This window comes from Pipistrellus hanaki (assembly GCF_964339955.1).
Source record: "Pipistrellus hanaki genome assembly, chromosome: 16".
Classification (NCBI taxonomy): domain Eukaryota; kingdom Metazoa; phylum Chordata; class Mammalia; order Chiroptera; family Vespertilionidae; genus Pipistrellus; species Pipistrellus hanaki.
Genome location: NC_140518.1, coordinates 32,327,327 through 32,344,174, shown reverse-complemented (window position 1 = coordinate 32,344,174; position 16,848 = coordinate 32,327,327). Strand labels below are relative to the sequence as shown.

General features: G+C 44.2%; 1 protein-coding gene across 1 annotated transcript in view; it reads right to left on the bottom strand.

Moving 5' to 3' along the window:
- Window positions 1-16,848, bottom strand: part of VPS53 (VPS53 subunit of GARP complex) — a 138,000-nt gene that overhangs the window by 20,613 nt on the left and 100,539 nt on the right. Inside the window, exons 16-17 of the mRNA XM_084862898.1 lie at window positions 12,101-12,183; window positions 10,545-10,623 (exon numbers count right to left, since the gene is read on the bottom strand). Coding sequence (XP_084719024.1) covers window positions 10,545-10,623; window positions 12,101-12,183 — 162 coding nt within the window. The remainder of the gene's footprint in view (window positions 1-10,544; window positions 10,624-12,100; window positions 12,184-16,848) is intronic.

The following is a 16,848-nucleotide window of genomic DNA, read 5'->3' as shown; positions in this document are numbered from 1 at the left end:
ATGTGAGGACTGCTTCCAAAGAGCCTGGGGCTGGAAGGAGTAGATGAGACAGACTGGTGAAGCTGGGTGACGGGTACAGGAGGTTCAGTATACTGACTTCTCTACTACTGTATGCTATTGGCATTTTCCACAATAAAACATCCAGATCCTTACTCCCAAAACCTTATGCTGGGCTCCCTGGCAAACCCGAGAGCAGGCCAGAGGGTAGGCAGTGACAGGGGAGGGGCAGGAAAAGGCCCAGGGACTGTGTGGATGGCAGGGCGGCGGGAGGAGCAGCACTGAGAGGACGATGCGGGTTCTAATCGGGCTGCGGACAATGAGACCTGCTTTGCTCAAGCTCCAACAACCTGAGGAGAAGCCGGGAAAACATGTACAGTAAAATGGAGAAAGGGCGCTGGCTGGTTTGGCTCAGTGGACAGAGTGTTGGCCTGCAGACTGGAGGGTCTGGGTTGGATTCCGATGGAGAGCACAAGCCCGGGTGGCGGGCTCGATCCCCCTAGGGGGCGTGCAGGAGGAGCCAATCAATGATTCTCTCTCATCACTGATGTTTCTCTCTCTCCTTCTCCCCGCCCTTCCTCTCTGAAATAATAAAAGAATATATATCTATATGTACAAAATGGAGAAGGAAGCGACGCCGTGGTGCCTCTTCCCCGTGGGTCCGCACGGGAGAGGAGAGGCAGCATCGCCTGCCAGAGGCTGGCAGAGGTGGCACTCCCATCCCGCCGATACTGGGAAGGGCCGGCGGAACTCTGCTGAGTCAGCCTCTCGGAATGGAGCGGGGCTGTCTGTGAAAAAGATCCCAAGCCAAGCACAAACCATATAATATGTTCATAGAAGGAGGGCAGTAGTTCTGAGGCCTTGATGTCTCTGGCAAGAAAGCGCTGTTTTTATAGAGCTCTGGGGGAGAGGAAAACTCCAGACGGAGAGAAGCTGTTTAAAGGAAGCATACTGCACACAAAGCTCAAGGACTTTATGTTTTGTCTTAATGTTTCCTTAAATCAGCAGATATTTACCCTCTAAAAGCTTCAGATATATATAAACACAGAGCCATAAAAAAGCAGGAAGGAGCCTCCCCCTTCGCTTTACAGGTAAGAAAACCAAGGCCCAGAGATAAGAGGTCTTGAGCAAGTTTTCACAGTGAGGCCCCGGATATAAAGGTCTCTAAGTTTTTACTGGGGGAAATTAGAATCAAACACTGGAGAAAGAATGGAAAGTCTAGTATGAACTGACTTTATATTCTAACGTGTTGGTTATGTGTAATGTTTCCCTCATCCTCTTTGATCTTATTCAAGAGGCTTCCTTTTCCATCTGACGTTAGAGATTCGCCCCGTCCAAACAATGGCATCCCAGGTGACTACATGAGCTCAGGGAGCGAGGCCCAAGCTGACAGGAACTGTCCGTGTCTACACTCCACCTGCTTCCCCAGCGCTGCGGCCCCGGAGCGGAACGCTCAGGGGCACACGGTAACCGGGAAAGGAGCTGAGACCCTCCGATCGACAGGACGCGCTTCCAGGAGTGACTACTGTTTTCCACGTTGGCAGCATTTTGCATTTCAACATCTCAAAGAGCGCATAAACAACTGTCTGAACATTACGGTTCTCCATGAATAGAAGACCACAAGAGTAGGCGATGACATGCCGTCACTGGTTTCAAAGCAACTCTGAAGCAAGACGGAGCAGGGGACATGGGATGTGGGACTGCAAGTTCCTGCTGGTGAACTAACTTCTCCCTTTTTAAAAATACGTTTTTATTGGTTTTAGAGAGAAAGGAAAGGAGAGGGAGAAGGACAGAGAGAGAGAGAGAGAAAAAACAAACAAACATTCATCAGTTGCTTCACATACCCACCCCGACCAGGGATCAAACCCGCAACGTGGGCAGCTGCCCTAACCAGGGATCAAACGTGTGACGGGATGACGATGCTCAACCAGCCACACTGGCCGGGGCGAACTCACTTCTCCTGACCACCACTGGCCACGTCAGTGTCTGCATTCGGAATACATGTGAAAAGATCTAGTTTGCTTTAATAACTAAAATTCATAGAGCTATTGAAAGATAATGCATGAAATGTTCTTAACATAGTGCCGGGCATGTATTAACTCCATAGCTAATGTTAACTATTGCTACAGTTTTAAAAATAAATACTACTCTGTACTATGGAATACTATGCAATAATATTGCAGTTCTAGATTAAATGACACAGAAAACTATTAAGACCTGTTAAATGAGAAAAATCAGGTCATAAAACAGTATGTACTGTATGAACTTATTGAAAAATATATATTTGTAAAAAAAAAAAAACAACCTGAAATATATCCACTAATTGGAATTATGGGTGATTTAAATCTTCTTCTTTTTAAATATCTGTATTTTCTATAATGACGGTGACTTGCGTTGGTCATAATGAAAAACCCCTCTCCTGTGAAAAGGGGAGGGATGCCTGAGTGAGGGTAGAAAGTGAACCGGAGGATTTCTTAACCGAGTGGTCCTGTGGGCCTCCTGAGACAGATCTACACTTTAATGGCTGAGGGAGAAAGAACAGATCTGAGGGCTGTTCTAGCTATTTCAGAATGTCTTCGGGGGATGGTAACACCACCTTCTAAATTAGTACATGTTCACAATCTTGAAATCTAATAGAAATTACATGCTAGACTGTAAGAATATTTAATTTGTTCAGTTTCTTCTTTCTGTTTTTTTCTAAAACTACCTCTAATGAGCAAAAAGCTAAGCAGGTTTGATTTCAGAGATTTCAACCAGTGATGTGGACAGCCCTAGGAAAAGGGACAGGGAGGGGCCCACCGGTCCCTTTCAAACAGGGATGGGGATGGGGAACCATTTTTATGCCAAGGGCCATTGGATATTTAGGGCATCTTTCTCAGGCCGTACAAAACGATCAACTTAAAAACTAGCCTGCTATCTTTGGCCAAACGTCTGATGAACTCACCCCTAATACCTTGGTAGGGCCAGACCAAATGATTTCGTGGGCTTTATGTGGCCCACGTGCTGAATGTTCTCCACACCTGCTTTAAAGAGAGCCATAAATGGGGGGGGGGGGGGGGGGAAATCCTACCTGTAAGGCCATATTTAGACATACTCATTTCTAAAGATTTACAGAATTTACATTTAAAAAACAGAACTCTTCCTATTTCCACCAAAATACTTCAAACAACTCCCCTTTTCAAGAATCAGGAGAATTAATTTTATTTCGTGCTTCACTATTATAAAGCTTTATGGCCTTGGGTATATTATGAAAAAAACACACACACAAAAAAACCAACAACAAAAACAAACACACCAGATGATAATTACTCATTAATCTTCAGGGAGAAATACACAGAGCAGACTGGAATACTTGGGTTGGCTGCTCAACCTGTTTTCTTTCCTGTAGGGAAGTCATGGTGTCAGACCAAGAAAAGCTGAAGACGAACTGTCTACCAGGATGTGGGGAATGCCTGAAGAGCTCATAACCAAGGAAGCACGAACACGCTGTGAACCTCGTAGTGCTGGGCACACACTTACTGCTCTTCCACTTTTAAGCAAATCACTTAAGCTGCCTTGCCTCAGTTTCCACATATTCCAAAAGACTTACTCCGATTCTGTATGTATGAACATGGTACAATGCTGCGGAGAGACCTGAGTTTGAATCCTGGTTCTGCCACCTGCTGGCTAAGAGATCATGGACAAGTGACTTAACTTATCTCACAGAGCTCAACTAAGAAAATAATGCAATGTGGGAGGGAAAAGGGGTCTGAAAGGTAATTTTAACATCACTTTTCAGCAACACTACTATAATCTCAAAGTCACAATTTCAGAGAAACCACTAAACTCTTGTATTTTTACTTCTTCCACATGGGCCTGGCCTGCTTACAGTAAGGCCATTTGTGCATATGTTTTCTGCTAAACTTTGCCCTCTGTGTTTTCCTCTCCTTTTCTTTTTAAAAAAAATATATTTTATTAATTTTTTTACAGAGAGGAAGGTAGAGGGATAGAGAGTTAGAAACATCGATGAGAGACATCTATCAGCTGCCCCCCTGCACACCCTCCCACTGGGGATGTGCCCGCAACCAAGGTACATACCCCTGACCGGAATCGAACCCGGGACTTTTCAGTCTGCAGACCAACACTCTATCCACTGAGCCAAACTGGTCTCGGCTTTTCCTCTCCTTTTCCAGCAGCAGGGCTCTTGCCCACACCTGGGGGAGCTAATAGGTGGGTGTGGGCATCCCCTAATTCTAACCTTTCTTCAGTCAGCGCCAGGTGCCACTCCCTGTAAGACACTCACGTCTCCTGCTCTAGTCTCCCCGCTGCACCCAGCTCCATCAGTTCAGTACAGTTACCCAACTTCTTTGTTGTCAACATTCTTCGTCAAATGGGTGTCTACAAACTTTACCAATAGCTCTTTCTTCTTCCTGCCTTCTTCAGCTTCAAAGTCATTCAGGGAGTACAGCAAGTCCTCAAATAACATTGTGTCATTCGGTGTGGTTTTGTTACAATGCGGTAGGAACTTACCTCTTGTTTATATCAATTAGCTTGTGGTAAAATTGGTTTCATTGTAAGTTGTTTCATTTAAAGTAGCAACATTAAGTGAGGACTTACTGTACTACTGTTAAGCAAGGACTGTGCTATGCTATGTAGACCCAAAATGGAATAAGCTTCAAGTTGTTCAAAGCTTAATAGGAGAGGCAGAAATGGAAAAATAGCTGTATAACAAAATAGAGAGGTAGTCTATATACTGTGGTGTCTTGAGGGAGAAAGACACTCTGGTAAGGCAAAACATGGTAACACGGCAAGAGATTTGAAACAGCTAAAACAATCTCGAGAAGGAACAAATGTGGAGGACTCATACTTCTGATTTCAAAGCTTTCTACAAAGCAACAAAACAGTATAGCACTGGCCTAAGGACAGACAGATAGATCTAAGGGAGAGACCTAACTGTCCAGAAGTAAACTCATATATCTATGGCCAACTGATTTTCAACAGGAGTGTCGAAAGGATAAAGGAAAGTCTTTTCAACAAATGGTACCGGGAAAGCTAGATGTGTACATGCCAAAGAATGACGTTAAATCCTTGCCTCACACCATATATAAAAATTAACTCGAAGGGAATAGAAGGCCCAAATGTAAGAGCTAAAACTATAAAATGCTTAGAAGAAAATGTAATTTTGGATTAGGCAATGGTGTCTTATGGCACCAAAAGCACAGTATCAAAAGAAAAAATAGATAAATTGGATTTTGTCAAAATGAAAAACTTCAGTGCTTCAAAGTTCATAAACAAGAAAGTGAAAAGACAAGTCACAGAAAAAAAGAACATATTTGCAAATTTTATTTCAATTAGTGGTCTAGTCTCAGACTATAAAAAAGAATTTTTACAACTCAACAATAGCAAACCACCTAATTTAAAAATGGGCAAAGTATCTCTCTCTCTCTATCTTTCTCTTTCTCTCCCTCCTTCTTTCCGTACCTCTTACATCTGCTATGTCCCTGGCTCTTTGTTTCTCTCTTCCTTCCTCCTTCTGTCTCTATCTGTCTCTATCTCTGTCTCTGTCCCTCTGTCTTCGTTTATCTCTTCCTTCCACCCCTCCTACCCCACTTCCCTGCTGTGTATCTGGCCAGAATCAGCCGGGCAGCCATAAGTGGCAATGTGCTGCCTACAGGGTGTGTATCCAGCTCTCACTGGTCCCTAGAAACCTCCCTCGGAGTCCCTCTGCGCCCCGTAGCCACCTGCACATCCCCTTGGCCCTCTCTCCCTTCTTGGCCTCCAGGGCACCCAGGTTTTGGGCTCCTGGCAATGGCAAGGTGTCAGGAGGCACTTCCCCTGCTTCACCTCCTCCCACCCCCTCCACTGGAGGAAAAAGCTCAATTAGAAAAGTATCCCAGAACATGTTAAAAAAAAAAAAAAAGGGGGGGGGGGAATGGGCAAAGGATTTGAATAGACATTTCTTCAAAGAAGATACACCAAATGGTCAATAAGTACATGAAAAGATTCTCAACATCTTAGTCATCAAGAAAATGCAAATACAGCCGAAGCCAGTTTGGCTCAGTGGGAGAGCGTCCGTCTGCGGACTGAAAGGTCCCAGGTTCGATTCCGGTCAAGGGCATGTACCTTGGTTTCGGGCATATCCCCAGTAGGGGGTGTGCAAGAGGCAGCTGGTCGATGTTTCTCTCTCATGGACGTTTCTAGCTCTCTATCTCTCTCCCTTCCTCTCTGTAAAATATCAATTAAAAAAAAAAAAAAAAAAAAAAAAAAAAAGCAAATACAAATTGAAACCACAATGAGATACCACTTCACTATTATAACGGCTATAATTAAAAAAAATAGTGTTGGTGAGGTTATGGAAAACTGAGAACCCTCATCCACTGCTGGTAGGAATGCAAAATGGTGCAGTCACTTTGGCAATACCGCCCAATGTTAAAGAGAGCCATCACATGACCCAGCAGTTTCACTCTTAGGTATGATATATGCAAGAGAACTGGAAATATATATTCACACAAAAACTCACACATGAATATTCATAGCATTATTCATAATTAAAATGTGGACACACCCAAATGTCCAGGGACTGATGAATGGATACACCAGATGTGGTATAATCGTACAGTGGAATATTATTCAGCCATAAAAAGGTACAAAGTACTGATACATGCTATTCCATGAATGAACACTGAAAACATTAGACTAATCGAAGGAAGCCAGTCACAAAAGCCACATATTGTATGACTCCATTTATGTGAAATGTCCAGAATAGGCAAATCCATAGAGACAGAAAGTAGATCAGTGGTTGTCAGGGTAACAGGGAGTGACTGCTAATAGAATGAGGTTTCCCTTTGGTGTAGTAGACATTCTGGAATTAGACAGTGGTGGTGGATGGATGTCCCTGTGAACACGGAATTATACCCTTTCAAAGGATGGATTCTACCTCAATTGTTAAAGAGGGGGCAGACATTTCTTAAAGGATTTGCTCACTAGGCAGACAATAGTGGAAAGAGAATTCTAGAAAGAATAGAATGAGAAAAGGCATGGAAACTACAAAAGAGGAATGCATTCAGGGAAGTGAAAGAGGCCTGAGACTGTATTTAGGCACATACCCAGGCGCTGCCGAACGAACCAAGTAGTGCAGGGACAAACGATGAGCCACTTCCTTTCAAAGGCTCTTCTCCTCTCCCCATCGGGACAGAAACTCTCCCCTCTTTGAAAGAGGGACTATTTTGTACTTTCCTGCGGTACTGGTTTTTTTATGGTCCTATACTGCAGTTATTCGGGCATCTCTCTCATCTCACACGCCTCTTGCCCCACACCTTCTGGAATCTAAGAACCTGGCCTTGCAACTCCCAGCACCGTGCTGGGTAGAGTCTGATGTGAACCGTTCAATTAGCAGCAAAAATGATGGAATCACAGACAGTAATAAGCATGATTACAAAAGTTTTTTAAAATCCTAGAAGAAACTACGCAAAACAGGATGCAGGCACCAATAACAGACAGTGTATGTTGAATCACCCTGTGACCACTTGGCTTGTTTATATCTAGTCATTTTCATCACATGGATTTCATTTTGCTACAACTCCAGGAGACTCAGACAAAGAGCCATAGCCTCCCAGCCGCTGCGTTCCCAAGCCTGTGGTTTTCCTCTGACATAAACAAAAGATTCGGGAGGTATGGTCTCTGTTAGTATTTGCTGGTGTGGGTCTGGGGGAGAAATGAGCGGTAGGGCTAAGGACTAGGGGCTTGAGGGAAACCCACCTAGTGAACTGACAGTTCATATAAGCAACACCTGGAGTGTTAAATCCCCTCCAACTGTTGTTTTACTAGAAGAAAAAAAAACCTCCTCTTCTTTGGAAAATGTAAAAATTCTTTCGCCAGCTGCATTCCGATCTACAGTGTGTGGCAGTTCAGGAGAGATGGCAGCTGGAAAGGATCATGCTCAGGATACAGTGAGTGTTCACCAGCAGCCAGGGATGAAGCCACAAAATGGATCTTCCGAGCCATGTTCCTTTAAGAAAATGGGTGAGCCTCGACCTGCCTGCTCAGAGTTTTCTGCTTGTGAACACTGAGAATACTGGAAATGCACATCGCCAGGAATGGCGACAGAATCCACCTCTTGAATAGAAAAGCTGTGACATCAGTTTTTCAGGACTCCCCACTTAGTTTCATAAAACCCCGAAGCCCAAGCTTCGGGTTTAATCCTATTTTTGTTAAATATTTACAATCTACTACAAACCCAAATTCAGACCAAATGTCTGCTAACAAAACCTCACGACACAGCCACTCCTCCTGACGAGAGGAGAGAGGACTAGCATCTACTGGCACCGGGTCAGTCACTCTCTTTGTGCTCCATCCTCAACTCCGGAAGCAGATGCCTGACTTCACATACAGAGAAGGTAACTTGGGTCCCGAGAGGTTAAGTCATTTGCTCAAAACCCGCTGAGGAGAAATGAGGGGAGTTAGGTCTGTCTGACTCCAAAGCCAGTGTTCTTTCCACTGTGCTGGGTCTGCTACTGCCCAGTATACCCCAGAGAAGTTCTTTCTTCAGAATTTGTAAGAATGCTATACGAGTCTAAGACTAAAATAGGCATTGGCAAACTTTTTCTGCAAGGGGCCAGATTGTAAATATTTTAGGCTTTGCGAGCCATATGGTCTCAGTTGCAATTACTTAATTCTGCTCCTGTAGCCAAAAAGCAGCCACAGACAATATACAGGGTGGGGCAAAAGTAGGTTTGCAGTTGTGAGAATGTGAAACACAGAGTTTATGCTTCTCCCTTTGACCCTTTCTGGCCCACCCCCACCCCGCACCCCAGGCCTTGGGTCATACATATATGCATTCAAGTTCTTTGGCTGATCTCTTCTGACCCACCCCCAGACTTTATTCTTATATTCTTACTTATTAATTACTGTATATTTTTCCATACAAACAACTGTAAACCTAATTTTGGCCCACCCTGTATAGATAGATGAGTATGGCTATGTTCCAATAAAACTTTATGTATGCCTTTATTTAAAACTTTATTTGCACCTTTCGGCTCTCTGAGCAGCACCATGGCAATCGACAAGAATAAGTGACTTACCAAAGGTGGCAAAAAGGGAGCCAAGAAGAAAGTGGTTAATCTATTTTCTTTTTCTGTTAATCCTCACCCGAGGGTATTTTCCCACTGAGTTTTAGAGAGAGTGAATGGGAGGGGGAGAGAGAGAGAGAAACATCGATGTGAGAGAGACACATCGACTGGTTGCCCCCCGCACATGCCCCAACCAGGGCTGGGGATCTAGCCTGCAATTGATGTATATGCCCCTGACCATAATCAAACCCGGGACCCTTCAATCTGAAGGCTGACGCTCTATCCACTGAGCCAAACTGGCTAGGGAGGTCGATCCATTTTCTAAGAAAGATTGGTATGATGAGAAAGCACCAGCTATGTTCGGTAATAAGAAATATTGGAAAAATACTCATCATCATGAGAACTCAAGAAACAAAATTCTAGCTAATGGTCTCAAGGGTTGTTTTTGAAGTGAGCCTATTTGATATGCAAAAGTATGCAGTTTCCATTTAGGAAAATCAATATAAGGATGTTCAGGACAAAAATCTGCCTAATTTTCATGGCATGATCTTACCAGGGACACAAAATGTGTGCTCCATGTCAAAAAACGGCAGTGGGCCTTATTTGACCCACAGGCTGCAGTTTGCTGACCCCAATTCTGGAAGGTTCTACAGTGGATAGCTTCATGTTGTTTGGCTTATAAATCAATAAAGAATTGCCTGTTCCAACTCAATTAATCAATTGTTCTATATGGTCCATGCACTAAGGAATTTACATCCCTTTAGGAAGAAAAGACACACGTACATAAAAGACATGTGGTATAAGGCAGCATGTGGTCGGTGTCAAAGGAGGGCTGAGAGCTAACTGACAGGCTGCTAAGATAATAGATCACTGGGGCCCACAACCTGATCAAACAATCCTGCGAGGGCACCAGAGCTCAGAAAGAATTAGAAAATCCTCTCAGTGGGCAACAAAGAAGATGAGACAGAAGTTACTAACAAAAGCACCTATTGTGGTGAGACCACTTAAGTTTTCATCAGTACGTATCAGACACTAACCAAAGTTAACATCTTTAGACTTACCAAACCCATCTGCACCCTGTTTTGAACAAGAGATGGGCCCTAGCTGGTTTGGCTCAGTGGATAGAGCACTGGCCTGCAGGCTGAAGGGTCCCGGGTTCGATTCCCGCCAAGGACACATGTCCAGGTTGCAGGCTCAATCCTCAGTAGGGGGTGTGCAGGAGGTAGCCCATCAATGATTCTCTCTCGTCATTGAAGTTCCTCTCTCTCTCCTTCTCCCTTCCTCTCTGAAATCAATAAAAATATGTATTTTTTAAAGAGGACAAGAGATGGACCGAAGGTACAGATAAACTGAGAGCTTTGGGAAACCCCTCGAGCTCCTCCATCTCCTCCTGACAGACACTCTAAGCACCGAAGAGCCTGAAGACGCTCAGGCAGGAGCTGACAGGAACCACCTGGGGTCACCCTCGGTCGTCCGGAAGAACACTCCCCAAACCCTTACCTTGCTCATGGCAGTCAGGGCCGGGTCACAGGCGGCATCCAGGTCCTGAACCAACAACTGGATGCTGTTCGAGATGACACTGCAAGTCAAACAAGTTCGCAGGTCAGAACTTTCCCCAAAAGGACTTTTAAATGGCGCAGCCCTTCCGAATGTTTTAGGCACCCGTGCAAAACAGATTCATCATTTCATCAGAAACTCAGTGCACGTGAGTTTCATTTCAAAAGGGAGTGAGTGACAACGAGGAACACTGGGCTCTTTCTTCATTCTTGCTGCCTGTCCTGGTCTTATTTAGGAGTGTCCTCACCGAGGACACAAAATTCTTCCTATTCGCCGCACCTGGAATCTCTCTTCACTCCTACCTCCCAAAGTACAAAGGAGAGGAAACGACTTAAGAAAACTTTAATTTTTCCTCAAAAAGTGGTGATGAGAAAGCTCAGCCTATCCCAATCTCATGTAATGACCACAGCAAAAATACTGCTAAGAAACGCCAGGGAAAGAACCACTTCGACAAGGCTTTTCAGTTTGAACTTCTTAGACAGATACCCCCCTCCCCCGCCCACACACACACACACACACACACACACACACACACACACAGCTAAAATCTGGCTGCTTACAATGTATACCAGATATTTCCAATCAGTGTGCCACAGCACACTAGTGTGCTACAAGGATTTTTAAAACATATAATACCTATTTAGCCAGGGGTACGGACCTCTTTCCCCTTAGATTGGCAAATAAAAAAAATGACAACAGCCAACACAATAGACTTTTGGTGTAAATGAATCAAATTATACCTACTTTTTTGTCAGATCAGCAAAAAAATAAATAAGTAAATAAATAAAAAATATAATATATTGTTTGGTGTGCTGCAAAAATTTAGTAATTAATTTATGTGTGCCAGGAGATAAAAGGTTGAAAGTCACTGTTTTATATTCTATTAAAAATTATTTTGTTTAATCCTCACCCAAGGATATTTTCCATTGTTTTTTATTATTTTTTTTTAGAGTGGAAAGGAGGGGGAGAGACAAAAAAAGAGAAACATCCATGTGAGAGACAAATTGATTAGTTGCCTCTTGCAGGCATCCTACCAGGGCCAAAGATGGAACCTGCAACCGAGGTAGCTGCCCTTTATCAGAATAGAACCTGGGACCCTTCAGTCCACACGCAGGCTGACACTCTATCCCCTGAGCCAAACCCGCTGGGGCGCTGCTTTATATTCTGCAGCACTGCAGTGGGGCTGGCCTCCGTGGATTTAGTGGGGCAGATAGGAGGCCCTGGATCTGACCTTCCTTCAGGGATGCTCAGGGGGGCTTTCTTCTTTTTGTTATTCGATTAGTGAGACAATAAAAACCTGGAAGCTACAAATGATTCTATCTGAGGAGACTGAAAGGGACGCAGCTGCACCAGCTTCTAATGGTTCTCGGTGGCTGTGGAGAACGATCCTGATCCAGCAGAAGGCCCTGGAAACCTCTGAGGTTCTGTAGTGACCTAAAGCCTGAGACATGCTGCTTGGTACAGGGCAGGCCGTGAGCACGTGTGTGCGAGGTACATACGTGCTGAATGTGTCCATTTCTCCAGTCAGATTGATTCGTTCCGTCAGACTTACATCAACCTTTTCTTTGAGTTTTTCTTCCAGCTATTAGAAGAAAGAGAAAAACATGCTTAATGATTATCCAAATAAGAACCATAATAAGAATACTTAACATGGACTGAGTCTGAAGATGCAAGCATAATTCCAGGCCCTTTTCATGTACTGACTCACTGTATTCTCACAACCCCATGAGGAAGATTCTATTACTATCCCCATCTTACAGAAGAGGAAATGGAGGAGTGACATACCCAAGACAGTAAGTGGTGGGACCAGGAAATAAACCTCCTCTAGGACCTGTGCCTGTAAGCACTGGGTTGTAATTGTTTCTTATAACACTGACAATTTATGTCACTGATTTTTTAAAATCCTCATGTGAGGATATGTTTTTATTGATTTTAGAGAGAAAGGTTAGGGGGGGGAGAGATAGACAGAGAGAGATTGGTTGCCTCTTGGATGCTGGATGCTCTCCAACTGGGGATTGAACCTGCAACCCAGGCATGTGCCCTGACGGAATCAAACCCATGATCCTTCGGTGCATGGGACAAGACTCCAACCAACTGAGCCATACTGGCCAGAGCCATTTCACTAGTTTAAAAAAAAAGACCCTGATTTTTAGGATACTCACTACTCATCCACTGCAGGCTCACTCCCCAACACTGGAAACCTCTGGTGGTGGGTGGCAACAAAATCATTATTATAGTCTTCATTGAGTGCCCTACACACCGCCCACTGGGTTAAGGTGTTGGGGAAACTGAGGCAAAGCAAAGAAGCAGAGTCTCTGTCTTCAGCAGTCTACAGCCTAGGAGAAAAACCCTGGCCTTGAAGAAAAATATAACTGACCAGGAATTGTAAATATCTCCAACCATCCCAGAAACTGATTCACCTAGCACTCTCAGACCTATTTATTACACAAACTAAGAACAATGAATGTTTTGCCTTAAATTTAAAAAATGCTTTTAGGGGTGCATGAATTAGTATAATCTTTTTTTGGAAAACAATTTATTTAAAAAGTAAAAAATTAAATATACACACCCTTTAAGTCAGCAATTTCAGATCTAAAAAAGTACTATTAATGAAATAAAGAGGACAATGTACAAAGATATGCAAGTATTCTTTGCAGCATTCATTAACTCAACCAATATTTACTGAAAGCTCATTTTGTACCAGGCTCTGTGAAAGAGTAATGGAGTTATTCAATGAACAAAACAATAGGATTCCGTTCTCCAAAGCTCACATTCTAACACTGTTATTGAAAAACTGGAAACAATCTACACGTATATGTACAAGGGACTGAAAAAACAAATTATGGTGCAGGCTTACAATGCTTCAACTCTTCAGCAGCCTCTGCCTACCACACTGAAATGAATCCAAATTTCTAACCTTCATTTGGGTCCTGTCTCTCCTTCCACATCCAGCTTTCCCCTGGCTGGCTTGGCTTCAGTTACACTGACCAGTTAAAGTTTTGGGAATACCCAAGTCTGTTCCCCCTCAGGGCCTTCCAACTTCCTCCTTCCTCGACAACACACTAGCACCTCCACCGCGCCCCGCCCCGCCCAAGCTTCTCACTTGGCGGTCTCCTTCCCAACCCTAAGGTCTCTGCTTCAATGTCACTCTTCAGAGAGGCCCTTCTCTCTCTCTCTCTCTCTCTCTCTCTCTCTCTCTCTCTCTCTCTCTCTCTCTCTCTCTCTCTCTCTAAATAAATATTTTTAGAGGAAGAGGAGGGAAGAGGAAAAGAGAAACATCGAAAGGAGATGAATCAGCTGCCCCCTGCACACCCCCTGCTGGGCATTGAGCCTGCAACCTGGGCACGTGCTCTGACTGGGAATCTAAGCAGCAGCCTTTCCGTGCACAGGACGATGCCAGCCAACAGCCCCCGGCAGGCCCTTCTCGCCACTCCACGTCTGTAGGCAGCTCCCTCACTAGCACTGCCGCACCTGCTTCCTCCTTAGCACTTACCACAAAATTGAAGTTACATATCTATTACTGGGGTCTTCATCAGTTCTAAGTTCCATGACAGAAAGAAACTTGGCTACTTTGTTCACCACTGTGAATTAACATCAATTACAACACCTGCTTCATAGAGATCTATTGAATTAATTAATTGAATGAAATATTCCTGCAAATATTAAGTGTAAAAGTGTTACAATTAATGGGGACGAATATTGAGATATTATTGGCTTTTGCTGTTGTTAATCCTCACTGGAGGATAACTTTCCATTGGATTTTTTTTTTTTTTTTTTTTTTTTTTTTTTGTGGAAGGGAGGAAAAGAGACAGAGAATCATTGATGTGAGAGAGAGACATCAATTGGTTGCCGCCCGAAAGCACCCTGATCAGGGCTGGGGATCGAGCTTGTAACCAAGATACGTACGTGCCTTTGACCAGAACTGAACCTGGGACCCTTCAGTCCGCGGACCGATGCTCTATCCACTGAGTCAAACCAGCTAGGATTTGGAATTGTTTTTAAAATTTAATTGCTCAAATTCTTTTTTAAAAATATGTCCTTTTAATTGATTTCAGAGAAAGGAAGGGAGAGTGAGAGAGGGATAAAAACATCAATAATAAGAGAGAATGACTGATCGCTGCCTCCTGCACGCCCTCTAGTGGAGATCAAGCCCTCAACCCGGGCATGTACCCTGACTGGGAATTGAAACAACTACAACCTCCTGGTTCAGAGTTGGATGCTCAACCACTGAACTACACTGGCTGGGTTAGGTGCATGATGTTTGCCTGTTTCACTGAGTAACACTGAGGGTCAATGCCAAAACCCATTATTCCATTAGGAAGTACAAATGATGACGCTCTAGCCCGGCCGGTGAGTGTTGTTCACGAACCAGGAGGTCACAGTTTGATTACCAGTCAGGGCACATGCCTGGGTTTTGGGCTAGATCACCAGTGGGGGTTGTGCAGGAGGTAGCAGATCATGTTTCTCTCATCAATGTTTCTTATTATGTTTTTATCTTTTAAAAAAAAAATATTTTTAGCCGAAACCAGTTTGGCTCAGTGGATAGAGCGTCGGCCTATGGACTGAGGGGTCCCAGGTTCAATTCGGGTCAAGGGCTTGCACCTCTGTTGTGGGCACATCCCCAGTAGGGGATGTGCAGGAGGCAACTGATCGATGTTTCTCTCTCATTGATGTTTCTAACTTTCTATCCCTCTCCCTCCTCTCTGTAAAAAAATCAATATATATATTTTTTTAAAAATTAAAAAGGAAATATATATATATATATATATATTTTTTTAAACACCCCCCAAATTGTTAATATGATTATTTGAGGGTGATGGGATTAAGGGTCATTATTTTTATAGCTTGTTTTTGTACCACAGTTATTTTACTTTTAAAATACCATTATTTATCTCTGTGTATTCTTTCTAATTCTGCACATATTTGCTGTTTCCATCCACTGTGGTTCGTGTCTTCACCGATGTTCCCCTGTCCCATCTCTGACCAGCAGGACTAGTGTTTCTTCCTCTAAGAACTCTGGGACCCCTTCCTTGAAGGTCCTCACAGATACTGGGAGTCCTTGGGGTTAAGTGCGTGAGAATAAACCAGTCATCTTTCCCGCCAAAGAACAGTTCAGACAGCCGCCATTTTGGCCACATGGCTTGCAGCTCCCCTGGGGTTGGCCATTTTGAAGTGGCAAAGCCCAACCCTGTTCTTTGAATCAGCCAATTGCAAAAGATCGTGCACCTGAGCTCCAATCAAGTGTCAGGGACAGGTCATGTGCTTCAGAATTAAAAAGCCGAGCCAACCACGGGCTCAGTGCCCACGCTCCCAGACCACGTGCTGCGCAGCCTCCTGCAGGAGTGGAGGTATTTGCCTGCTGCCTGATTCCCAAGTCTGTCTTGTGTTCTACCCGGACTCCTGAAGTTGGGGGCTCGCCTTATTTCTAACAAGTGGATGCCAAACCTTTACAGATCATCCCCCGTCTGACTCGATCTATCTATGTCCCCAGGCAGAGCATGCTACTGCCTTGGTCTCTGACTGGCTTCACCCCAACTGTGAAGTTTTAGGGGAAACACTTCTTATTTGGCCTGTTCTGTATTCTTACCCTAGCTCACAGGGGCTCCAAGCTGTCCCATCTGAACCATAATTCAGGACTGCCTTCTTACGTTCTCAGACATGTGTAAATAATAAACCCCGAAAGGGGAAGAGCAGCGCCTTCCCCGATTACTTTCTTTCTTTGGCTGTAGGTGAATTCCAGAGCAAATGTGAAAAGGCACTTTTAATCCCACATCTGAGGCCGAATGGTAAATCCTTGTGGGTCTTCCTTTTTCTAATGAGGAACTCCGGGAGGGACATCACCCTTTCCTGCCTCACAGTTCCTGAACGTCAACATCCAAACAATGGCTGTTTGTTTAGGCAGATCGAGAGTGCCATGTAAATTCCAGAAGACACATAAAAGCACAAAGGATTCTGCTTAGCCTGGTACTGCTTCTGAGAATGGAATAACTGGCTGTGACTCATCACTACCAGAGCCTGGGTCCTGGTTGCCTTCAGTTTGTTCCTGCTCGTCTCATACAGGAGATGGGGCTACTGACCCACTTTTAGGAGGGCATGCCCTTTCTGTAGCTTACATAACTCCGGGGAAGAGACCAGTCATACTTTCTTGCCCAGGATCTTATAACAAGGCCCTTCTGTGAGATGGCCGTCTTCTGGCCGGACAGCCAGCAGTTTTCCTCTGTGGGAGGCCAGCTGGTCTGCCCAAGGT